This window comes from Amborella trichopoda, chromosome 7, assembly GCF_054954075.1.
Source record: "Amborella trichopoda isolate Santa Cruz 75 chromosome 7, AtrichopodaSantaCruz75HAP2 v2.0, whole genome shotgun sequence".
Classification (NCBI taxonomy): Eukaryota; Viridiplantae; Streptophyta; class Magnoliopsida; order Amborellales; family Amborellaceae; genus Amborella; species Amborella trichopoda.
In genome coordinates this window covers 16,610,102-16,637,436 of record NC_142342.1, presented here as the reverse complement: position 1 = coordinate 16,637,436, position 27,335 = coordinate 16,610,102, and the positions used below count along the sequence as shown (strand labels likewise).

The 27,335-nt window shown below is 36.7% G+C and overlaps 1 protein-coding gene across 12 annotated transcripts in view; it reads left to right on the top strand.

The window, feature by feature from the left end:
• The first annotated feature begins 621 nt into the window (after positions 1 to 621).
• The window catches only part of LOC18426039 (putative triglyceride lipase), a 95,115-nt gene continuing 68,401 nt past the window's right edge, over positions 622 to 27,335 (top strand). For 9 of the 12 annotated variants that reach the window (XR_016059615.1, XR_016059616.1, XR_016059614.1 and 6 more), the window contains exons 1-6: positions 622 to 1,103; positions 1,189 to 1,247; positions 1,942 to 2,023; positions 5,772 to 5,839; positions 11,572 to 11,641; positions 21,385 to 21,466. Coding sequence is in view for 1 of the 12 variants with exons in the window: in XM_011622051.3 (XP_011620353.2) it covers positions 768 to 1,103; positions 1,189 to 1,247; positions 1,942 to 2,023; positions 5,772 to 5,839; positions 11,572 to 11,641; positions 21,385 to 21,466 (697 nt within the window). In the remaining 11 variants the exon portion in view is untranslated. The remainder of the gene's footprint in view (positions 1,104 to 1,188; positions 1,248 to 1,941; positions 2,024 to 5,771; positions 5,840 to 11,571; positions 11,642 to 21,384; positions 21,467 to 27,335) is intronic. The other 3 variants (XR_016059622.1, XR_016059625.1, XR_016059623.1) reach the window with 1 other exon arrangement.

Below are 27,335 nucleotides of genomic sequence, written 5' to 3'. Positions count from 1 at the left end.
ACATCAATATGTATGGACATAAGAAAAATATGAATTTCAAGTTTTGGAAATAGTGTATTTCGTAACGCATTTTTGGACAGTTAATTTTCAAGATTTTCAAGTTTTCATAGATCTTTAACTTTATAAATAAAGATGAAAATATATTTTAAGGCTATCACAAAGATTTCCAATATTACAACCACATTTCTCAACACAATTTGAAGGTAGGCTTTAATTTTATTCTAGAATAATCCTGGGTATTTTTAATATCTTCACGTTGATCATTTTGACATCAAGATGTATAGACATTAAAAAAAAAAAAGATTGTATTTAAATTGATCATCTCAACATCAAGATGTATAGATATTAAAAAATAAAAATAAATCGCATTTTTGGACTGTTAATTTTCAAGATTTTCAAATTTTGATAGATATAAAAGCTTTAAATTTTATAATTAAAAATAAAAATATGTTTAAAGCTATCACAAATATTTTAAATATTGAAACCTCTACCGTATTTGAAGGAGTGCTGTAATTTGTTTAGAACCTCGGCTGTATACAAACCGTACCCTATCGATAGCCACTCCTCCCATACATTTATGTTTTTATTCTTTTAAAATTTTATTTTGTTTTACTTTTTCTCGGATTGCGTCAGCGGGAAGGTACTTCGAGCTGGTTGGCTAACGTTCTGGTCTCTATGAGTGTCTGGACTCTGAACACCCTGCTCGAGATTTCTCTCTCTCTCTACATTGTACTGCTGCTGCTCTCTCTGTTTGACCCCCTCCATCCATGGATACCTTGAAGCTCTGCAAAACTCCTCCTCTCTTCCTTTGCTTACTCTCTTCCTCTTCCCCTAGACCCTTCCTCTGCAACCATGGTTTTAACTTCTTTCTCCCTCCTAACCCTAATCCTAAAAGGCCCTCTACTGTGAAGCTCAATTCTTTTGATATTCACCCAAAGCGCAGGAGCTCAGGCTCCATGTCCTATCGCTTGTTCAGGGCACATGCAGAGGCTTCTGAAAGTAGTGTAAGCACGTTGGAGAAGGATGGCGATTCGCCTTCTTTTGATCTGAACCTCGCAGTTGTGCTTGCAGGGTTCGCCTTTGAAGCGTACACAACTCCACCTGTATGTTCATGGAGATTATAGTGGAATTTGAATTTTTGTATCATTTAGAAATGTATTGTTCTTTTATTTATGAATTTTTCTATAGGAAAATGTAGGGATTCGTGCAGTTGATCCTGCTGATTGTCAAACAGTGTTCCTGTCTGAGTAAGGCTTTCTCTCTCTTTCTCTCTCTCTCTCTCTTCTTGCTGGCGCCAAATTCAATTTTCTTCTAGTAATTGATCTTCTTAAAGTGTGCTATGTACAAATAATATGTAGATTTGTATGATGCGCTTTTCTATACCTTTATCGGGTGGATATCCTACCTCAATTGCTCTGATTGCTGCGCTACTGTACATCTGTAGTGGTTTTTGTTAGCATATATATCCAGAACTGTTGGTGTCTATCCAGAATTGTTACTAGCCGTATATTTATACGGGTCTTGTATATTCTTTATTAATCAATATATTATTTATTAATCAATAAAGAGAGAGTTCTCTGCAGTATTTCTAATAGTTTTCTTATATCGTGGTGTTCTTTAGAGGAGCTGCACTGAAGCTGTAGTAGTTTCATTTTTTTTGGTTATTTTTTGCTCTTTGAAGAGGAGGGACTATAGGTAATTGTTTTTTTGGGAATGATAGTATTGATTCGTGATTTATGGATGAGAATATGAGTGCAACTTTGAGTATCAATATAGAAAGGGATTAACACAACTTTCTTATTATCTTATTAGATACTAAGAAACTGCAAGAATAGTTTATTGTTGCTGTTTTGGTTTTATTTTCTTGCTTTTTTTTTTTTTTGGAAGAGTTTTACAGCAAGATTGTTCATCCCATTTTGTGCATATTCCTCATTGTTTCAGGCAGTTTCTTTGTGAGGTATATGATGGGCAGTTGCTTATTAAGTTGAAAAAGGGTTTTGATTTCCCTGCCATGGATCCTTGGGTATGATTTCTTCCTGCCAAACTGAAAATGTATTTACTTATTTATCAAATATTCTCTCTCTGTGACTTCTATGTAATGCTTTGCCTCTCTAAGCACTCATATCATCTAGGTGTTCCACTGTTTTAGTTTCAATCATTTATCCAATTTCAATCACTGATCCAGCTGCTTAAATGCTATATGCAAATGTGATGTAGAGATTTGATGAAGAAAACCAAAAATCAAACAAATTCCAAGCAAAGCACAAGCACAAGCACCAATTGAAGGAACCGGGTTTCCTCCCCAAAACTTTAACTAGGGAATAAAGGCTTCATTTCCTTTTTCCTCTTTTCAAAGTCACTTGAATGACCACACAGCCCCACACACCTAATTTTATATTTGCATTGAGGTACACAAGGCCAAAATAATCTTAGCCAAAATAAAATTGATTAAAGAATTCCAACTTAAATGCAAAATTCATAAATTTTTTTTCACCCTTAATAAAACAAAATGTGCTTTACTCTAACTACTTTTTTAAACAACTCCTAAAATCCTAAAAATATAAAAAGACCCTAGAATAATCACTAAAATACTTAATAACCCAAAAATTAAAATTAAAATATTAATCCTTTAAAATCAAACAAAAATTTAAAATAAATTTTTTTTGTCTTGCACCAAACTCCCCTAGTTGGAGAAAACTTGTCCTTGAATTTCAAAGCAGGCTAAGATGAACTTAGCAACAAAACCATCTTCTTCGATCTTTTTCTTTATTAGCTTAAAAATTAATTACGGTAAGAAGAAATCATCAAGAATGCTGAACTCGCATTGAAAATCGTATAGGAGACTTCGAACTCAATTTCTTGGCCTTTAATGGCTTTCTCGACATTTATTTCATTTCTCTTTGTGTCCAAGGCCACAATTTGTGGTTTATGAATCGACTACAGTTCTACTGTGCTACTCTGATCTCAATGCCCTACATCTCTTGAATTCTCTACCTCTTCGATATCCTTGAGATCATCATCTTGAACCCTATCATAGATCGGATCTCCTAAGAGATCTTGTTCATCTGAGCATGTATTGAAAATTGGCAGCCAATCCTAATCCACAACATGCTGATTTTGGATATGACTTGTTGGAAACAAAGATTCTCCATGATCGGCCGCCTCAATATAACAAACCAATATGTACTTATAAGCAGCAAGATTACCACTCCCTTGGTTGAGTCAAATAATTCTCGTGAAAATCATCAATGCCCACCTTCAAATCGAAAACACTAGAGTATTGTCCCCTTGTCTAGGTCTTCTATCACTCTTCCCTTCATGACACCTTAGGAGGATGACGGTGAAAAAGGTTGTCCTGGACATCTTCTTTGGTGGAAAGATCACTGTTTTTTCCATGATGGATATCTGCAAATTGTTGTACAAGCTGCTGAACCTGCTTTCTGAGATCCTTAATCTCTTCATATCTGGCATATGTTCGCCAAAATCAAGCCCTAGGCATAAAATCAGCAAACCCTAGGCTGAAATCTGCAAGTTTTAGGCTGAAATTAGTAAATCTTGGGCTGAAATCAGTAAATTCTGGGCTGGAACCCTAGTCTAAATTCGAGACTCAATCAAAGATTTCAGCCCTTTCTGCTTAAGAATCATGTTTTCTGATACCAATTGATGTATAAATTTGTAAAAAACCAGAAAATTAAACAAATTCCAAGAAAAGCACAAGTACCAATTGAAGGGAAGCTTAAGTATGGAGCAAAAGCTTCCTTTTTCATTTTCCTCTTTTCACCATGTGAATGCCCCATACAGGCCCACACACCTTTATTTATATTTTCACTGGGATACAAAAGTCCAAAATAACTTTAGCCAAATAAAATTGACTTAATAGTCCCAACATAAATACATTTTTTTCGTAATGACATTTTTACCTTGATAAACAAAATATTCCATAAACAATCTTACTATTCTGAACAAGTCCTAAAATCCTAAAAATATAAGAAACCTAGAATCCCAAAGAAACTTAAAACTCAAAAAATAAACCCTATAATTAAAATTAAAATTAAAAGTAAAATTAAAATATTCATCCTTTGAAAACTAACAAAAATTAAAACTAAGAATACTTATGTCTTGCATCAAAATGAGTCCATTATGCATTATAACGAGAAGTAGGGTAATCATCTCTTCTCCTTGTCTATAGTCCTGCTACATTCTTTGTCCTAAATACTCTCCATGAGTGATTGAGAAAACACTTTCTATGAGTGATTGAGAAAACCCCTCACAAATTAGAAAAACGACAAAAGTAGTTTTATAAGAGGCCTCTTAGAGAAGGATTTTGGAACTTAGGGCTTGTTTGGATGATTGTTAATTTTATCTAAATATATTATCTTATGTTAAATTAATGTACTTTGGATAAAAGTTAGTTTATTAACTTTGGTACGTATCTTACTATTATGTATAATATTATTTTAAGGGTGTGGTTTCCATAAGTTTACAACCTTAAACAAGGCACACCTCTAAATTTTATCATAAATGTACTTTTGATATCAAAAATTCTTAAGATGGCTTGAGAGTCTACTTTCATCTCTAATTTTATTTAAACCCCAAAAATGGTTTAAATTAAGTAGATCTAAAAACACATGAAAATATTGAAAATGGACGGTCCAGATAATATGTTGCAAGATACACTATTTCGCAGACTTGAACTCCTTTTTCCTTTCCATATTCATACATCTCAATGTCGAGAGGATCAATTAGAAGGTTTTCCAATATCCAAACAATCTTTCATGATGAATTTTTGAGGTACATCTTTAAATCTAAACTTTTAGGTTACAACTTTATATATACTTTTTCTGTATTTACATATTTAACTTTTTAGTGATTTCTAGCTAAGTTTAGCTATTTCTGGCTAAGAACATGTGATGTTGAGCAAATTACTTTGAATGAATTAAAAACAACTTTTTAATAATATAAATTTATATGTAAAACTGACTCTAAGTTTATCTCAGATACTTTTATGATGGATACAATCAACTTTATTGAAACAATGAATTATCAATGATAATGAGTACATCCAAATTGGCCCTTCAAGAGTTGAGAACTTGAAAATTTGATTGATGGTAGTGGGTTTTGCTCCTTGCACAAGTTAGACAAGCATGGGTGGGTGGTCACATGCCTAGTGGTGTTCTTTTACATCACTGAGGTTGTTGTGATAGTGGAAGAGTGGGTTATCGGATTGAATGCCATAAATCCTCTTTGGGAATGGGAGCAAAAGCACTTGCACGGTGATTCATTGGGAACTTTTGCTGCTATAGGTGGAGTTTCATGCAACAATGCATTGGACCTTTGGGCATGTGTTGGCTTCCTCCTTTTTTCCTTTTTCTTCTTCTCTTAATATTTTAGTGGCACACTTTATGACTTCTTGAGATCTGAATAATTTTAATCTGTAAAACCATTTATAAAATTGTATCATATTCATGTGTTTTTTTCGTGCTTTCTGTGTTATGTGTATTGTAAGTAATAACATTAGCCATCTATAATACTTAGAATTTGATACTATTAAGTATAATTTGACAATTGATAAATAAAATTGGTATCTTCTTTATGACTTTTATTGCCCAAGCAATAATAATTGCTGTGGATATCTTGCACTTGTGATTTGACTATTGACGATTCCTTGTTAATAAAACAATAGCTTTTTCTAGGTTCATTCTTATGCACTTTTTATTCCAACAACTGATGATTCTTTCCATGACAATTTATATCTTTTGTTGAATTGTCAGGGAACAAGTGACCCATATGTTGTCATTCAATTTGATAATCAGGTGGAAAAAAGCAATATCAAATGGGCGTAAGTCGATTATGTGTTCTTTTACATCTATGTTTGGTATTTTAATATAAAATACATAAAATGCGCAAAGAAAAATTAATGAGAAATTTGAGATGAAGTGCAGTCGTCTGCGAGGATTGGTTTTACTAGATTTATAAAAATGTGTCGTTTAGCTTTGTATGTCACATTTATTTGGCATTGTCAATGTTCATTGTAACAAGTCTTTTACATTTTGCGTAAACATTATGATTTTGGGGGGAGAATGGAGAAATAAACCCGTAATTAAAAGATTGAGTGATTATGCTCTCTTAAGGAGCCTGTATAGGAATCAACCCCAAACATAAGGTCCCTTTAGGAGCCAAAAAGAGCGAACATTTGTCTATCCTTCCTAGGCTAATAAATCAATAAACAAGGAAAACACTAAATAGCTAACTTGATTTCCAAGAAACCTAAGCCCTAATTGCTTAATTTTCCCATTTTACCTTTGAAATCCAATGTTCAAAACCTCGTCATGGGCTCTAAGACTTGGGCGTGCCCAAGCTGGGTAACTCGGGTCTAAGTAGTGTAGAGAGTCCAAAAAAAAAGCCCTAAAAAATGAAAAGATAAAAAAATTGTTAAAAATAAAATAAAATAGTAAAAATTAAACAAAACTCAAAATAACGTCAAAAGTTAAAATAAAATGAAAAAAAATATAAAACATGGATTTTTAATAAAAATTTGTTTGTAGCTAGAGATTTCAAAAAAATCCAAAAAAGATAGAAAATATGAAAATGGGTTATATGACAAGAAATAGTCACAATTCATTATAAAAAATACTAAAATTTTGTATGAAATATTTATACATGGATTTTACAGATTAAAATAATTTGTATTTTTTAAATATCCCTGAGTTTTACCAGAGTACTCAGCTTGACAAGGGGCTGAATTAGGGCTGAATTTGGGTAATTCAGCCAAGTCCTTGAACACTGCTAAAATCGCTACAAACTCAAATGACTTAGATAACCCTAAGGGGCAAAAACCTTCTAAATTTTTTATTTACTATTCAGTAGTTACTATTCATGGGCACCACGGGTTACTGTTCACAGGGGCATAATTGTCATTATGAATTTTATGTTTAAGTTAGAATTTTTGGGTCATTTTTATTATTGTATGGATATTTAATGTCTTTGAATATTAAATCATATTACATAAGAGGTGGTACGGCCTTGAAGGGATCATTTCATGTAATTTTTGGAATTGAAAGAGAAAGAAAAGCTTAGGCTTTAAGATCCCTAGCTTGGGTTGAATAAGAAACCTAGGGTTTCTCCTTGTTATTTCTTGTATTTAGCGTGTTTTCTTGATGATTTTATTGCTTTCTACCTATTTTCCTACATCAAGTGTTTAAAAGGAGTAGCTTATAGGGCGATTTGTAGTCTAAAACACGACGGGGCATTCGATTGATGAGATACAGTGTCCCAATGAATTGGAAAAAGACGGTGATGATGATGATGATGAGGTGTCTAAAAGAAAGAATAAACACGTTTGGAAGTGAGTCTGGCGCTTCTCTTGATTAGGAATGTACCCAAGAAGTATTGGTATGAAGCTGCACTTGCGACACTCTATCTCGCCCACATTTTAGAGTCCCTCTTAAGGTCTTTGGTTATTTGCGCTTCTTATATGTTCTCGGCTAAAATCATACAAAGTTAGACTATTAGTTTGTGAAATGTATTTTCCTTTGTTAACCTTCCTCTTGGAAGGTACCTATTTACAAGAACAAAGGAGACATAGAGAATCGTGCGAACTATTGAAAGATCAAGCTTATGAGCCATACTATGAAGCTCTAAGAGAGAGTGAATGAGAAACAGCTAAGGCATGAAACGAGTGTATTAGAAAACCAATTCGATTTTAATTTTAGGGAGGTCGACAACCGAGGCTATTTTTCTATTTAGACAACTGATTGAGAAGTTTAGGGCGAAGGGAAAAGATCTCCACATGGTCTTTATTGATCTAGAGAAAGCTGATGATAGAGTATCTCGAAATTTGATTTGGTGCGTATTGAAAAGAAAGGTGTCTCCAAACACTACATCAATTTGGTGAGAGATATGTATGATGGAGCTCTAACTAGTGTACGAACAACTAGTGGAGAGACGAGTGTATTTTTAGTGACAATAGGTCGATATCAGGGGTCAGCATTGGGCCCATACCTCTTTGTCTTAGTTATGGACGACTTAATTAGGCATCTACAAGACGAGGTACCCTGGTGTATGTTTTTCACATATGACATAGTTTTAAACAATGAGATTAGAAACGACAACAACACAAAGTTAGAACTTTAAAAGGATGCTCTAGAATCTAATGGTTTTAAAATTAACCGCACTAGACGACCTATATGGAATCCAAGTTAATTAATAATAGGAATAGAGACAAGGAAGTACTTAAAATTGACGGTAAGGAAATACCAAAAAGAGCACACTTTCGAAATCTTGGGTTGATAATCTAGGAAAATGAAGAGATTGAGGAAGATTTCGTTCGTAGAATTAGAGCTGGGTGGGCGAAGTGGAGATGTGCAACTGGAATTTTATGTGATCCCTGCATGCCAATGAAGCTAAAGGGCAAGTTCTATAGGACAACTGTGAGACTAGTTTTGCTCTATGGGGTGGGATGTTGGGCAGTCAAAAAACAATATACTCATGGAATGAGTGTAGCGAAGATGAGGATGTTGAGATGGATGAGTGGCAAGACAAGAAGAAATAGAATTCAAATAAATACATTCGGAAAAATTTAGGTGTGGCACAATTGGCGATAAGATGAGAGATAGTAGACTGAGGTGGGCCGGCCATGTGCGGCACAGACTTAGTACAATACTTGTTCGGGTGCGAGTTAGTTAAAGTGGAAGGCTAAAAAAAGGTAGAGGTTATATCCAAAAGGACATGGTTGGAAGTAGAGAGAAGAGATATGGTGACTTATGGCCTCACTAAGGGTATGGTAGTTAATAGAGTAGAATGACGAATCAAGATTCGTCTAACTGACCCCAATTAGTTGGTAAAAGGCTTTGACAATGATGATGATGATGATGATGATGAAACGTTCTCTTGGAAGGGCTACAAATGCTATAATCCAATATCTGGGAAGAAATTTATTTAATGTATGTAACCTTTTCTAGTCCTTTTTCCCTTGCCTTTCTTCAGGGGGAGCACATTGCAGAGATAGCTCTCATATTCACCTTCGTGTTCCTAAATTATTATTTTTGACTTGAGTGCAAGAGAACAATGGAGGGCAATCATATGATGTTGGTACTGAAAAAAATGAATTAAAAGTCTATACTTGACGAAAACGAAAAGAAGTGGGGATTACCGTTGTTGACGTGCTCGGAGCCAGTCTCATACCTTTGACCTAAGTAATCTTAATCCTGCTTTCATCAGTTCGCAATGTGAACATTTGGATCTGCACATTGTTATACGGAATGTAAACATAGTTCTTTAGATCAGCAATTAGCAATTTTGTCTCTGATGAGTCCTTGTCTCCTTCTTATCATATTTTTGTGTTCTTTTTGTCCTATGTTTCTATCCGCCCATCCTAAGTGGAAGGAGGCTATGTATGGGGAGATGAGGGCATTACTTAAGAATGGCACTTGGGAGCTGGTAAACCTTCCCAAAGGGAAGAATTTAGTTGGCTACAAATGGGTTTATGCTCTAAAGCACAATACTGATGGTACTATTGATAGATACAAGGTGAGACTAGTTGCCAAGGGGTTTTTTCAGACATAGAATAGACCCAAGAAACGTTTGCTCTTGTAGCTAAAATGAATTCTATTTGAGTACTTTTGTCTTCGGCAGCTAACTTGGAGTGGCTCTTATACGAGTTGGTTGTCAAGAATGCATTCCTTCATGGGGAATTGCAAGAAGAAGTATAAGTGGTTCCTCCACTTAGGTTTCGTGTGCCTAGTTGTGAAAGGAAAGTTTATAGACTGAGAAAAGCCATCTATGAATTAAAGCAATCTCCTCAGGTTTGGCTTGAGAGGTTTAGTGGGGCTGTCCAAATAATTGAAAATACTTGAAATCATGCTGACCATACTTCATTTATCAAATATGCAGTCCTAATTGTATACGTGGATGACATTGTTGTAACTGGTTATTGTCCTAAGGAAATTAAAAACTTAAAGGGTTTTCTCATGACAATTTTAAATCAAAGATCTGGGCCCACTGAAGTTCTTTCTTGGAATAGAAGTAGCTAGGTCAAAAAGAGGAATTTTCATCTCTCAAAGGAAGTATATATTGGATCTACTTGAGGAAACTGAAAAGCTTGGGGCTAAAAAAGTTGACACACATATAGAACAGAATCATAAGCTTGATGACCAAAGGAGAGAAGCTCTCAAGGATGTGGGTATGTCTCAAAGGTTAGTGGTCGATTAACATACCTTTCACTTCATGTATAGACATTGCATATGCTGTGATTGTGATTAGTCAGTTTATGCATTCCCCATGAACTATCCACCTTGAGGCTGCTATCAGAGTACTCAGGTATCTAAAATCATCACCAGGGAGAGGACTGCTATTTGCTAATCATTGGCATTTACAAGTTGAAGCCTATATAGATGCAGACTGGGCTGGCTCTATTGTAGATCGAAGATTGACATCGGAGTACTGTACTTTTGTTGGAGGAACCTTGTGACTTGGAGGAGTAAAAAAACCGTCAGTAGTAGCAAGATCAAGTGCAGAAGCTGAGTATAGATCTATGGATAATGGTGCATGTGAATTACTCTAGCTAAAAATTCTTTAAAGAGATATTTTTTTCCTGTGAAAGTTCAATGTCCTTGTACTGTGACAACAAGACAACTATCATTATAACCCATAATTTGCTCCAGCACATAACGAAGCATATAGAAGTTACATTTCAAAAAGAAAATGAAGCATATAGAAGTCTATCGTCATTTCATTCGAGAAAGGTTGCTACTAAGGAAATTTGTCTTCCATATGGTAAAACATATGACCAGCTAGCAGATATTCTTGCGAAGGCTATGGGGAAACCTCCACTACAAATAGTTTTAAGCAACCTGGGTATATAATTAAGTTTTTTATCTATTTCTCTTGTATTCAAGTCCTTGAGGACATTTTTGTCATTTCCCTTACTTAAGGGCATTTTTGTAACTTTAAGCTTTTATTAGTAATAAAATACATATAACTGGGGCGTCGGTGTCTTAGAGACAACACCGTGAGTCTATTCTTCTCTTCGTCACATGACTCTCTCTATCTCTCATCTATCTCTTCAACCTTCTCTCTCTTTCTAGATTTTGATCCTTCTTACACTTCTTTGATTTCCAACATGTTTGTGCTGTATTTTAGCTCTTTTTGTACTATATCTATATATCTATACCAAAGTTAACCATTCTCCAAAAAAAAAAAAAAAAAAAAAAAATCTTGCAACGAATGATTGCTTCTCTTTATCGTTTCTCATTTTCCAAACTCGGTTTAATAGAAAGACAAGAATCTCATTTTGCCAGTCAACAAGTTAATAATACCAAGAGTATGCGTATGTTTGTGGTGTATTTTAACTATATCTAACCTTTCTTCCATGTTTTGATGACATTTAGAAAACTAGAAAAATGGAGTACTTGGTAACTCAACTCATTAAGTTGTGAGTCATTTGAGTTTTGATTGGAACTGAAGTCCTGAGTCATATGAGTTTTGATTGGAACTGAAGCCCTGATTCAGACAATTTAAAATTTCCAGGCGTCACACCTTCCAATATTTGAGAAATTTATGAATTTGGTGCAGGACAAAAGAGCCTATTTGGAATGAGGAGTTTATGATAAATGTGAAGCTACCTCCATCAAAACTTTTGCAGGTTCTTTTTTATCCTTAAGCAAACTTTCCAAGTATGTTTTGTGGTTCCTCACTTCAGATTACTGTCTATCATCGTTTTGTTGTGTAATATATTGATTTGGTTGCTCAATTATAACAACTGCTTGTCATTGTTTTGTTTCTGAGCAAACCCCTTAGCTAATTGATTGCTTTCTAACTGTTAGAAAGTTGACCTTTTGGTTGCTAAATTAAGACAGCTGCTTGTTATTGTTTTGTTTTTGAGCAAACCCTTAGCTACTTGATTGCTTTCTCACTGTTAGAAATTAGTTGACCGTTTAGCGCCGCATTGCCTTGTTAGACTTGAGGATAACTTGATTCCAGTTCTAGCTGTTCAAGCTAGACTTGAACTGGACCTGATGTATTTATCATTTCTTGGACCAGTCTCTATATGCTGTCATGAAGCTCAATGTCGGTGGTGCTTGTACTGCCAATCTTGGTGTCACTGGCAAATCTTGGAGTTGTTTTGAACTGTTGGCAGATGCATGTTGCTTTCCCTTATTATTTTAGTATTGTGATTCCTGATCCTAGAGTTATGGTAGAGGGATATTACTGGCTTGTAGAGATTTGACTACATATTCAATTATTCTGGAAACTGGAAAATCACTTGGAAGCGTTTGTTGGCATGCCTCAATCGTAGGCTCTATTTCTGGATCTGTTGGAATCGGTGATTGATACTAACAGACAATTCAAGGGTCACACACTGAAACATAACTTATATATTTAGCAAGCGTCCTGGCTGCCTAGGTGGGCACCTTATGATTGAGGTGCCCCAAAGGCAACAAGGGTTGGGGGCGGGGGGGGGTTGGGGGTGGGTGGGTGGGTGGTTGTGGGAAGAGAGAGAGTTTTTAAGATGTCTTCCAATTGATTGATGCAGTGTTGGCACTCCAAGTGTTTGATGTTGTGTTAAGAAGAGGTGTATGCGCTCGAAATGTTTGCTGTGTAAGAAGAAGAAGAAGAACAAGAAGAAGAATCCTTCCAAGTTTTTGATCCTAGGCCAATGTGCTAGGTGCATGCCTTGGCAGGTGCCTTAGGCACCTAGGTAGGCACCAAGAGATCCTCTGCCCTAGGCACCCCCCAGACGATGCGCCTGAGGCATGCCCCCCCTAGGAGTTGGGGCAGCTGAATTTTGAAACCCTGCTCTAAGCCCATCATGACATTCTGAAGATGAAGAAGAAGAAGAAGAAGAATGGTGAAGGTGCTATGTTATATACCTGTCGAGGCGGTGGCTGAACGTGGACAAAGTGAACTAGCACGGTCTACATAGTTAAATTTTATTCTTTTTTAAACAAGCTAGATCACTTACAAAAGTTCAAATAAGAACTCAAATATGGATTCTCACTTGCTGCCACTTTAACAACTCTTCATTACATTACCAAAAATTACATCAACTTGAACTTGGGAACAAGAAACATAAGAATGCAGTAAAATAAAGGAAATACCAAAAGATTGGACTTTGCACACCTTACACTGGGTCTCCTCGATCGATAGCGAACGAGATCAAGGCGTTACTTAGATCTCGCAAAGATGGGAAGCTTTGGCTAGAAACCCTTCAATGGATATGAGAGCATGTGGACCAAAACTAGGCCGTTCTCTTGGTTTACTATGTATGGGGTGTGCCCCTCTATGTCTCTACAAAAGGTTGGGGCTTCCCCCTTTGTTTTTTGTCTAAGAGAGAGGCTTTGAAAGTTGGAGAAAGAAAGATAAATAGATGAGAGAGAGGGTGGCGTGCCACCTTGAGGAGAGATAGTGTATAGCCCCAGTGAGAGATTTTATAGATCTTTGGCTAGGGTTAGGGTTTCCAGGGTTGAGCCATCGTTATGGAGATTTCATCTTGACCATTGATTAAAGCTGACCTGTGGGGTAAAAGATCTTAGCCATACAATCCATAGATTAGCCATCATAAACTAATGGAAGGTACTAGAACCTTATCTCTCAGCTTCTTTAACCTAATCCCATCAAATATTTAGTATAGAAAATATAATGCATTTGCCTTTTATTTTAATAAATCTCTACACATGCTAGTTTTGAAAATTTAATTAGCCTCTATTCAAAAACTTTCCTTTCTTGTTTTAATCTCTTGAATGGCTTATGACACAAGCCAACACAAACGGAAAGAAGGGGAGAAGTGTGGGGTGTGCCACTCCATGGGCATTAGTTGGCCCCACGCACTCCATAAAATGAGGCAGAAAGGTAGGGCCCATAGAATATAATGGCCCCCCATATATTTTAATAATTTTAGAATTCTAAAAATGATTTGTGAAAAAAGATAAATATTTTATTTTCTTCTCTAAATATTTAAATACCAGAAAATTCAGTTTAGCTTATTTAAAAATTAATTTTGATGAAGTAAAATATCCAGGGACTTCTAAAAATTTATTTTAAAATTCTAAAAATCATTTGTAATCAAATTAATTATTTTCAAATTAATTTGATGGGAATTGGACCCAACTTCATTAAGGAAAATATGAAAATACTAAGGCATTCTATCTCTATTAATAACTATGTCCCACACTCACTTTCTCAAACTGACTAGTAGTTCCCATGATCCACAGTCCATCAAAGGGGTCCATAAAAGCTAGCCAATAGATGACGAGAGCACAATTTTAGTCTGACTACATGTTTCCTCTAGGGATGCCTAGGTCATACAGACCCATGCACACACATCGCAAGTAGTACATGGGGCTATCTCTAGCACGTATATGCAACATCCTCAATCGTGGTCACTTTCCAATATGGCTAGCGTATGTACATGTCGTGTGATGGTCATGATGAGGATATGACCCTTGTCTCTTCAGGCCTACCAATCACACACAAGGGTCACACAGTCCCTTGGCTAATTACCCTGAGGATATCTTTGACCTCATCAAGGGGTAACCCTGATAATGCTTCTCAGTTGTGCTATATGCCCAGGGATCATAGGGTTTTGCAACTCTACTCGGCCTAGCTGGTCAATCCTTGTTTGAGTCCCGACATCAAAATTGCCTACTTCGGCCCCTCTGGATCATATCCCCACTGGAGCTTATTTTTTCACTATTATAAAATACACTACATGCTCTCGTAAGACCTTTAAATGGCCAAAAAAGCCCAACAATAGCTTGGCCCCTTAGGTGGGTGTTTAGAGGTCCCTTTGCCCTCGGTGCTCGGCTACCCTAAGGCTATGCGCTCAGGGCCTTCTTTTGCCTAGAGTTGTTGAGTGGTTCAGTTATGAACCACTGATTTAAGCCCATCTCGCGATTCTCGAGATGTATGGAGTAATAGGGATGGGGTTCCTTATTTATAGAGCTCCTAGGGGTAGTTTGGGAATAACGAAACTTTCGATCTAGTACCATTAGTTTATCTATGGGTTTAGAGTGGCTAAATCCCAGCCATCCACCCATGTTTGGCCACCCTGAATCATGGGTGAAAAATCACCTTTATTGCTGCTAGGATTCATTCCATCCCCCTTAAGAACATAACATCTAGTTTATTTCTCTTAAGAACTCTTGAAAAGTGATATAGAGAAATTTGAACAACAGTAAAAGGGCTTGATTTTTCAGCCAAACTCATGCAAAATTTGGTGTTTCTTCTTCATACCCTATGCTAGGGTTCCAAAAGCCTAATCTCTTTTTCTCTTTCAATTTCTGAAAATTGCGTGGAATGACCTCCTCAAGGCCCCACACACCTCTTACGTATTAATTCTATGTTCAAAGACATTAAATATCTATATAATAACTAAAATGACCCAAAAAGTCCTAACTTAAACACAATTTCTAATGACAATTCTACCCCTGTGAACAGTAACCTTTGAATAGTTCCTTGAATGATACCCTTGAACGATACTCATGAATAGCAGCTAGAGAATAGGAAATGAAAATATCAGAATAAACTTCCCTAAAACAATTAAAAACCCTAGAAATAGATCCTAAAACTAAAATGAAAATATAAATCCTTTGAAATTGAATAACAAATATAAAATAAGAATAATTTTGTTGTGCATCATTCGCCCCTGGTTGGAGAAAACCATTGTCTTCAACCTTCTTCTTTGTTGGCTCCAATATTATTTGTGATAAGAGAAATCCCAAAGAAACAGATCCTGGAATGTATAGTAAGTCATTGATACGAACTTATCAAATTTGGCTATCCCTGAACTCCCTTGAAAATTGTGTAGGAAACTTCAAACTCAATTTTCTGGCCTTTAGAGGCTTTCTCAACATTTATTTCATTACTTTCTAAAACCAGGGCCACAATTTGCGGTTTATGAGTCAACCAGACTTTCGTTGCGCTATTATGATTCCATTGTTGTAAATCTCTTGAGTGCTCCAGCTCATTGACATCCTTGAGATCTTCAAAGGCCTTGATTTTGATCAGTTCCCTTTTTGCCTTCTTTCCATATTCTTCACGAGCAAGACCTTCTTCTGATACATCTTCATCTTCATCTTGATTTTTATCATAGATCAGATCTCCTAAGAGGTCTTGCTATTCATTTGGTCAGGTATTGAAGATTGGTGACAAATCCCAGTCTACAACCTATTGATTTTTTATACAACCTGTGTCAAAATCAAATATATCCTCTTTCAAATTGAAAACTCTAGAGTGATATTCCTCAAGTCAAGTCTTCTATCACTTTCCTGTACATTTGACTCTTCACGCAGGGCACAGAGGTGAAAAGGGTTGTAGTTTAAATCTTCTTGGGCAGAAATATCACCGTCTTGCCAGTGAATGATGCTGGCAAACTGCTATGCCAACTGCTGAACTTTCCTTTTAAGTTCTTCAATTTATTAATTTCTGGGATCATGAAGTGGATCCACGAGGCCCCCCCCTTCCATGGCCCCTTCGTGCTGTCATGGTTTCAAGAAAATCACGAACCTTAAGCAAATAATCAACAAAAACTTGCTGAAACAACATGATCTAGGCAAATTTGGCAAAACTTGGTGCAAAATTTACAAACTCTATGCTTGGCTCTAGTTTCCCGACGTTGTTGGTGAAGAAACCTTGAGCTCTGATACTGTTTTAATGTAGGGAAATTTGAAGAATATCAAAAGAACACGGTTTTTCAGCCAAATACAAAATTTGGAGATTTTTCTCCATACCCAAAGCTAGGGGTTCCAAAAGCCTAAGTTTTTCTTTCTCTTTCAATTTCTGGAAGTCACGTGGAATGAACTCCTCAAGGCTCCACATGCCTCTTATATATATCATACTCTCTTGCTCAAGACATTAAATATCCATATAATAATTAAAATAACCCAAAAAGTTCTTACTTAATTACAAGTTTGTAATGACAATTCTATTCCCATGAACAATAACCCTTGAATAATACTTGTAAATAGTATCCTTAGTTGTACTCTGGAATGGTAACCAATGAATGGTAAACAAATATGTAAGAAAAACCCTAAAATCCTTAAAATACTTGAAAACCTAGAAATTAATCCTAAAACTAAAATCAAAATATACATCCTTTGCAATTGAATGATATTAAAAATAAGGATAAATTTTTATCTTACATCCAGTGTTTCAAAAAGCATTAGTAGGGTCCTAGGTGGCCTGGGGGGTCCAGGCCGCCCAGTGCCTAGGCGGGCGCCCAAAACCTGAGCGGCCCAATTGAATCCAAAAAGGATTCTACAGTTATATGTTGTATAAAATATAAAAATTAAGTATTTAGGCCACATCAAAATTCAAAGTATACTACACATTAGCACACACTCCATAAGCATAACCATGTCGCTCCATATCCAATTAAAACTTAAAATTTACCAACCAAATTACCAAACCAAAGTTACCAAATACCAAACCAGTGGAACTACAAATCCACTATCCACAATACGCAACCAAGAGGAAGAAAACAAAAATGAAAGTAATACTTGAAGACTCAAAAGAGTCTTTAATAGTTCAATCAATGTTCAAAGTTTAATCATTATTCAACATTCGTCATTCATCATCAGAAAAAGTAGGGTCAGTTGCATTTGCATCATATTCATCGGAGTCGTCACCCTCCTCGACATATTGTTCGTCCTCTTCCGCCTTCTGAATCTGCCACTTCTTCCTCCACCCTTGTCCTCTGTGCAGAAGATTTAGTAGCCCTAGGAGGGTCAGCTACTGTCCCTAAAGCATCCATGACCATATCCTATGTCAATCCTTCATGCCCCTCGACTTCATCATCATCAACTAACCACTCTATATCATTGTCCATATTTTTTGATCTGATGGGTCTCTTTTAGCAAACTTGTACTTCAAGAATCGATTATACTTGACATAGACTAGGTCATTGAGCCTCTTTAATTCAAGCCTGTTCCTTTTCTTTGTATGAAACTAACAAAATCAAATGAAATTAATTAAAACTATGGTTCATATATTATTAATAAATTATACAAATTACCCTTACGGCCTTACCCCTTCAAAAGTACTCCAATTGCGCTCACAACCGGATGAGGAAGTGGTTAAGTTTAAGATCCGAGTGGCCAACTTTTGTAAATTTGGAGAACTACACCCTTGTTGGCTCTACCAATTGGCTGCAAAGATATAGAATAAAATCATAAATAAATAATATAATTATAAAAATGAAACTTGATTACTTGAACTTGATGAACTTAAGAATATTATTACTACCTGGACCAATTTTGGTCCTTTGCCTCAACGCCATTGGACTCCCAAAAGACTTTAATGAGTCCTTGTAATTTATCAGCTCATCAGTGCATGTAATATCTTGGATATCAGGATCAGGGTCTAGCACATCTACATACTTATTAAGTCCAGTCATAATTGTACCATTTGTGTGTATATCCTTGTCAACATAAAAAAAAGCTGGGTTCAAATAATAACCAGCTGCATACAATGGCCGATGTAGCTGCCTATCCCACTTCTCATCAATAATCTTCCAAATAGGCTTGTAGCGGTTCTCATCATCATCAAAATTTTGGGTTATCTCTCTCTTGCATTTCTCCATAGCGTCATATATGTAGCCCATAGAAACCTTGTCACTATGAACCATGCAAAGGACTTTGACAAGAGGAAAAATATTGCCAAGAAGCCTTAGAAAGGATAATATCTCTTACCTTCTTCCCAACCTGATCCTTGGACCACCTGCATGCTCTCCAGTCATCTGAGGTAAACATCTGCCTCAACTGCACTCTCCTTGAATGTATGCTATTTAGGCATAAGTACCAAGTCGCAAATCTCGTAACCCTAGGCCTCACAATCTCTTTCTTATTTGTAAATCTATGCATCATGCTGAGTGTGAGATGGTGGCTATAAATAAAATATGTAACTGACTTTGCCTTCTTCACTACACCCGATATCTCGGTTAAACTGCAAAGAACCTCAAGCATGAGGTTTATATAATGTGCTGCACATGGTTCCCAAAAGATTCTTGGATAAGCTATGTGCAACAAATTAGCTGCAACAACATTAGGAGCAGCATTGTCTGCGACAACTTGTACAACAAGTTGCTGCCCAACCTCCTTGATTCCCTTTTCTATAACTTGGAATATGTAATGGGCATCGTGGATATGATCAGAGGCATCAATGGACCTCAAAAAAACAGTCCCTAAAGGACAATTCACAAGAAAATTCATTTGACTTCTTCTCTTCCTATCACTTCAAGCATCGGTCATAATAGAAACCCCATACTGAGCCCATGCATCCTTCTTAACTACTACAGCTTCGTTCGTGACACTCACCGCTTTTTTCAAAAGAGGCTCTGAAAGCTCATATGGGGTTGGGAGTTTCATCTCAGGCCCAAATTGGCCAATTGCCTCTATTGCGGCATAAAAGCTGCTTAGGCGAGCGGTATTGAAAGGAATGCTCGCCAACATAATAAGCAGCTCTATTTCTCTCTAACTTCTTCATTCTATTTTCAATGGTGGGTTTCTTCTTTGTTTTCTCTCTTGCAACCTCAGGGTTAGGCCGAGGTAAAAAACTATCCATAGGGGCCTCTAACTCGAGGCTTCTTACTCCCAAAACCAGAAGGCTATTACAACTCCCTTTCCTTTTCCCCTAATAATGTATTGTTCTACCTCTTGACATCCCTCCCCAATCCCAACCTCATCACTATCATCATCATAATTGACCCGAACTCCAGACCTAATCTCTGCTATGGAGTTAAATAGTTCATCTTTTTTCATTTTTACCGTACTCATAAAATTGGTTATTTCCTCTTTAACAACATCAGGAGTCTTTTTATATGGGGCAACATCTCCCTTGATGCCGACAAGATATTTCTTGAACCCGTTAATGCCCCTTTGTATCTTTCTCACAAAACTTGTATTTTATGCAATTTATTTCATTAGGATCCGGGTTGTAGCCATATTTCCAACTGGGATCACCACTCTTAATAGATCTTGAAGAAGACATCTCAAAATAATACAACATATGCAAGCAATAAAAAAACTCACTTACTTTGATTGCTCAATCTCCAAACTTCCACCTTAAAGATGCTTCTAAGGACTCAAAATCTTCTAAAAAAAAACCCCAATAGATTTATAAAACATCAAAAATTAAATCTAATATCAATGGGTGATGTTTTGATCAATTTCTCATAACTTTGAGAAACCCTTCGATTCTAAAGAAATCACCGAAAACTAGTTTTTTGGGGGCTCTCTTTCTCTCTAAAATGGGCTCTAATGAGTTTTAGGTTTCAAATGAACGTAAAACCTACATTTTGGGCCCTTAGTATAAAAAAAATGACAAAAAGTGTCCCCACCGAGTGTTTCTTCTGCCTCTGGGGTGGGGTGCTGTCCTTGGGCGGCCGTCTAGGCGGGCACCTATGTTATGCCGCTTGTTTTTGGGCGCCTAGGCTTGGCGATGCGCCCAGGCCCTTAGAACCGCCTTGGCGGCCGCCCAAGTGCTGGGCGGCCCGCTTTTTGAAGCATCGATTACATCAAAAAGCCTTTGGAAAGTTCCATTGAAAGAGCTTGCACGCAATGGGTTAAGGACTTAACTAGCCAATTCATGGCTAACGCTGTAAAATGCATGAGTACACTATCACATGTGACATATACAAGAGATATGACCAAAAACCTTAACACGAGGGCCTTTAAAGGCCATGTATCCCAACAGTCATCTCCTTGAGAAAATTTGCGTCCCAAATTTCTTGTGCCGTATTAGGAAACACGAGTCCATCCCTAAAATCTATCTCCATTCCCATTGAATTCAGGTGCCACACAATTACAATAAGCATCATTGTTGCACCATTCATCCTGGAAAGTTCTTGATTTCCCTCAATTATTGCATGGGAAGGATGAACTGCTTCTATGGGATCAGTCACCACTTTGATATCGTGGAAAGTTGGATACTTGAGGGCTATGCAATTCAATGAATGAAAACTGGACCAAGTCACAGCTCACTGGGGTTTCATTGGAATATATGAGACCCTCTGTTCAGTTTCAGTAATTACGTGTCCTTGGACTATGGCGACACAATGCTCCGATACATAGTATTCTCTACAAACTATATAGAACTCTTTATCTTTCACAGCTTTTGATATCCGATATTTATTTAACTGATTTTGGCATACAAATAGTACCTATTACGATTCATGTTGCTCCTTTACATTGTTCCTTTGTTTGTGTAAGCATTCTTGGAGCTAACTTGGTTGAATCAGAAGTTATTCTTATCAATAATATCTAGAAATACTTTTTTACTAGTCCATAAACCCATTGTGATTAAGGCTTAAATGTAGTTGGAATATGATTTCTAGTGTTATTTCTTTTAATACTTATTTTATTTATGTGGCTAATTGTCTTGAAACCTTAGATTGCTGCATGGGATGCAAACCTTGTTACTCCACATAAGCGCATGGGGAATGCTGGCATTAGCATTGAGTCTTTTTGCGATGGTAAATAATGATATTCTATTGGCCTTTATGCTCATAAACCAATCAAGAACGGCATGTGTCTAGCAAACTTGAATGGTTGATTGAGTGATATTCAACTTGATATCTATATGCGCACTACGTCTATCTATTTGCCTAGTGCTCGGATATTTGCCTTCTTGGATATAGGTGTGGGATATTCAGACATTAATGTGGAATCCAATGATTAAAGAAATATGATTTTATTAGACCATTTCCTTGCCTTTTTTTCATTTTTTCTATTTCATTTCTATTGTATGTTGTCATCCTTAAACACTAAGGTGCCCCACAATATCTTTTTTGACTTTTCAGTTCTTCACATGATTGATTTGGTGATTATTTGATTATTAGCATATCTATTAATATATTGATGCTTGCCCTTTTGTGCATGCATGTGCATCAAAAGTGACTCTGAATGTGTGGGCCTAGAAAGTGGTTGCCCCAAAGCAGTGGCACTCAACTAGTCTCTTGGGAATTTCACAAATGGTCTACCCAGCAAGCCATGCGTACTTCTGAAAATTTAGCAGAACTTTTATGATTTAAAGGGTGGATTCTGCTTCCCTCTCCAGGATGTTTGCAGATTATCCTGGAATTCTACTTAAATATTTGAGAAAATACCATACAGACCTCCCAAAAAAAACAAATTAATTTAGGGAAAATATCCTCATACCCCCCATTTTTAAGTTTCATATCTCAATAGACCAAAGGTTTCAAAACATATCTCGGATCATAAAATTTCTAAGTTTTATATTTTTTAACCCCCTAAGCTAACTTTATTCCCTTTAAACCTATTTTTTTACCCCAAACAAATATAAGAAAGACATATCCTTTCTAAACACCATCCCCTCTATCTCTTTACGTGATTTTTCTCTAAATCTCTCTCTCCACGTATTTTCCCACTCTCTCTCCCCCATGCCTCACTCTCTCTCTCTCCTCCGTCAGAGAGACAAAGAGGGTGAATGTTAGAGAGAAATTTGGGGAATATTTCACGTAAAGAGGGGAAGAGTTTAGAATGATCATGTCTCTTTTATATTTGTTAGGGCTAAAAAAGTAATTAAAAGTGGGTAAAGTTAGTAAGGAGGTTAGGAGAAATATTTTGAATCTTTGGGTCTATTGAGATATGAAAACCAAAAATAGAGGGTATGAGGATATTTCCCCATTAATTTATTTTTATCCCTAGTTGAATAGAGGAAAAGATGTGGTACTTAATTACAAGAACAAATGAGACATACAAAGTTGTATGAACTATCAATGGATCAAATTTATGAGCCACACGATGCAACTATGGAAAAGAGTGATTGAGCAATGACTAAGACATGAAATGTGTATGAGAAATTCAGTTCAGATTTATGTTGGGGAGGTCGACCAATAATGGTTATTTTCTTACTTAGGCAATTGATTAAGAAGTTCAAGGAGAAGATAAATGACCTCCCCATGGTCTTTATCACAGTTAAGGGAGCCTTGTGGGTAAGGTGACGATCCCGCTTCGAAACCTCGATCTCACTGTTCCTGCAAGGGATCTTGTAGGGATCCCGGTTTTTCAATTTTGGGATCTCGCTCCCAAAAATGGACAACGTTCCATCCATCTGTGGAATCCAGTTCCATTTCGAAATAGATCTCCACTCCCATCAACCATGGGCCAAGGTTTTGTTTCATTAAAATCTTGGGTTCCATGTTTGTGGGATCTACTTTCATTAACGAATTATACATGGTTAAAGATTACCACCATTGTCCCAAGTTCCCATTATTTAGGAATCATAAGTTCCATGATGGGAATATTCAGTTCCTTTTTCACATAGCACGAAGTCCATTATTTTAGATTCTTAATTTGAACTAGGCATAGTCTAGAATGACCCGTTTTTTATTAAGTCTTATTGTGTAAGTCATCCCTTTTAGTTGTGAGAATATACATTTCATTTAAAATCTTATATTTATGATATCCTATTGTTTTAGATTCTTAAATCACAATTATGAATCATCTTAGTTGTGAGCGAGAATATATGCTTTCATTTCAAGCTTTAAAAAGCTTCTTTTACATGTGTGTGTGAGAGAGAGTAGTTCATCTTGTCCTCTAGCCCCTTCGAAGAGCCCGCCTTTGAGAAACAATGGAAGCAGAGGAGACTACATTCGAAAAAGATGACCGTCGAGTGGAAGGATTCTGGGTTGCTGGGGCCAACCAGATGAGGACCTTGATTCCTCTATTTTAAAAATATCGATATTAGAACAATAGGAAACCCGTTCTATGGTATACTTAATCCTTGATTCCTTAACCAAGGAAACGCGTACCAACTTTATTTGACAAACTCATTTTTATGTATAGTGGAGCTTTGATTCTTGTTAGTCAAAACATTGAACCCATTGACATGGGATCTTGCTCCCATAAACCTATGGATCTCGTTCTTTGTCTTGTTCATTATATGGACGTTGATCCCAACCCAAGGGAGCTTCCACTATAGGGCGGTTCAATGAATCCCGAACCGATCCCGCTTCTATCTTCAACAACTATGGTCTTTATTAATTTAGAGAAAGCATACAATAGGGTTTATAAAGAGAGAATTTGATGGGTATATATTGACTTGGTTAATGATAAGTATATATTGACTTGGTCGGAAAAGAAAGGAGTTTCAATAACATATATTGACTTGGTTAATGATATGTAAAAGGGAGTATTAACTAATGTGAGGACAACTAATGGAGAGACAAGTGTGATTTCATTGACAATAGGCTTACATTAGGGGTCAACATTGAGCCCATATCTCTTCGTTTTGGTTATGGACGAGTTAACTAGACATCTACACGATGGGGTCCCTTGGTGTATGTTGTTTGTGGATGACATAGTTTCATTGATGAGACTAGAGATGGCATAAACACAAAGTTCGAACTTTAATGGGATGCTTTAGAATCTAAAAGTTTTAAAATTAGGCGAACTAAGACAAAATAAATAAAATGCAAATTTAGTAATAATAGAAGTAGAAATGGAGAATTAGTTAAGATCATCGTCGTCATCATCATCATCATCCAAGCCTTATCCGAATTAATTGAGGTCTGCTGCATGAAAACTTGTAGCAAAGTTTTACGTTGGATGCCCATCTAACGCAAACCACCTCCTATACCCAGGCTTAGGGTGGGTTAAGGGAAAGTTTAAGGTCCTTAGACCTCTTAGACTAACTGAGAAACATGCATCTCTTAGTTGTAAATGTTAGTCTATGAACTTTGCAATCTTTACAAAAGTTGATTGGGACTGGAACTTCCTCATCATGCGATGAAAGGCCCTCCCAACAGCCATTTTCGTTCCTGTCTAAAGCTATGCCTTAATTTTGGTTCGATAATCTATGAGAGAAGGGAGAGAGATCCCTCCAAATTTGGTGCATTAAGGAGAGAGAAAGGTCTTCCCAAATTTGGTGCGTGAGGGAGAGAGAAAGGTCTTGTGACTGTTTTAAATAGGTTCAAACTCCTTTAAATTGAAGGAAATCTAGAAAAAATCTATCTCCTAGTTTGAATAAGATTCCCTCTCTTAGTTTGAGTGGGATTCTTGTCTTACCTAATTTTTAGCAAAACGTTTTAGGATAATTAAGAAATCTGTGGGATGAGAGATTAATTAGAGCCATCCATCCCAAAAATCAGCCATCATGATTTTAGGGTTTAACAAAAAGGTGAATAGAGAACCTAGTGTATAAACTTAGGAGATCTCTTTATTGCCTAAAAGAACCTCCTAGACAGTGGTAAATAAAGTTTCACTAGATGTTGTCAAGAGTTCATGCCTAACCAAGGAAGATTATTTCATGTATGTCAAGTTTAGTGGGATTGATCTTGTATTCTTCTCCTTGTATGTCGACAACAAGCTAATTGCCAGTAGTTCGATGACTCTTGTTCTGGAAGCTAAAGCTTTCCTATCACAACACTTCAATATGAAAGACGTTGGAGAGGCTTTGTGTGTTCTAGGGTTTAAGATCACAAGAAACAGAAGAGAGGGACCTATACCACTATTGCAAGAGACATATTGCAAGAAAAAATTGGAAAGATCTGAAATGGAAAATTGTAAGCCCATGTGATAAGAAGACAAGTTAAGCTTAGCCATGTGTCCCACAAAAACAGAAGAAAAAGAGGCCATGCAGAGAATTTTATATAGAAGTGCCGTTGGGTCGCTGATGTATGTTATGTTAGGGACGAGATTGGACTTGTCATTCGCTATGAGTGTGATTACTAGGTTCTAGATTAATCCAGGCATGGAGCCCTTGAAGGCAATAGAGTTCTTCAAAATTTAAAGGGAACTGTTGGTCTTGCACTCAATTATGGAAGAGGCTCAGAATTTCAAATACAGGGATAGTTAGATGCGGATTATTAAGATGATTCAAATGAATGACGTCCACGTCTAGGAAAATCTACACACTTGCCAGTTGAGCTGTTTCCTGGTGCTCAACAAAATAGGACATCGTTGCACTTTCGACTATGGAGGTAGACTACAGCAAAAGAAGCCGTTTGGTTAAAGAAGTTCCTGAATCAGCTCATAGTCGATCCAGTTAAGTGCTTGTGTGTGTGAGGTTCTTCTGCGATAACCAGGCAGTGATTTGTATGGCTAAAGAGCTACAATTTCATAAAGGCAAACTACTAGCACATTCGCTATGCGATTCAAGCGAGAGAGTTTGAGGTCGTTTATCTCCCTACAGATGCTATGGTTGTGGATTCTTTGACAAAAGCAATGGTGGAAAGTGCATTTGTCAAGCATGTACATGGGATGGGTTTGAGAGAGTGAAATGGAGTGATTTTACAGCCTTCAAAGGCCAAGTGGGAAATGTTGGGGTTTGTGGCTTTTAATGGCCTAGAGAGCATACAAATAAAATAGTTTATAGTGTATTGTGCACTTCAGTGGGAGTGTAATGTGGTTGACTGACCTAAGGTTAGGCGGTCTATGGCTTGCGTCATGTCCAAAATCCTCTTGGGCATGTGGTACTATTGTCGAGGGTTAATTGTGGTCATCCCTTGTTGAGGTAGGAGACATGCTTGGGGACGTTGTTTATAGGCCAGGAAAGTTATGTGGTTTTATATGTTCAAAGGAAGGGCTTGTGAGAGCAATAGCCAAATGCTCAACAAAACTTCCGCACGACATGTATTGATGACAACCCCATTTTTGAGAAGCAATCCTATATATAGGGATGCATGGACATATACCTGGAGAGAGTGCCCCCTTTTCACAGTATGTGCATTTTGACTTGCTCTTAGGTGGGGAACCTGTAATCCACGTACTCGGACTGTGGTTCCACTATTTATTGGCTAACTTTGATGGGACAATCATGAGCCTCCGCATTTGATTGTGGGTCATGGGACCTGTTGGGTTAATTTGAGAAGACAGTAGTCGATCATGGATCTTGGCATTGGTAGACTACCTTGATATTCACTTGTTTTTTACCCATCAAGTACCTATCCACTTTTAAGTTGTATTTTTGTGTATTTTAGATTTTCATGAAACCCCAAAAATATTTTTTTAACTTAAAATATGTTTTTGTATTTTAACTTAAAATGTGTTTTTGTATTTTTGTTTTTAAAAAATAATGTACTTCTAATTAAACTCTTAAAATGATATTTTTGAAAATTTTAAAATATGAGGGTATTATTGTAATTTTTAAAATTGTGTGTGGGACCCATGTGGGGGTCTAATGGCTGAGCCCCACAAGTGTGGGGGTCTATTTCATAGGAGAATCAGATGAAGCCCACTGGGGTCCACATGTCCCATTATGTCGGATGCCCACTTTTTATGTCCCACTTGTGTTAAAAAAAAAGGGGAAAAGATGCTTTTAGTTATAAAATATTTTCTTAGTGGAAATATCTGGGTTTTTTTTTTTTTGATTATCTTAGT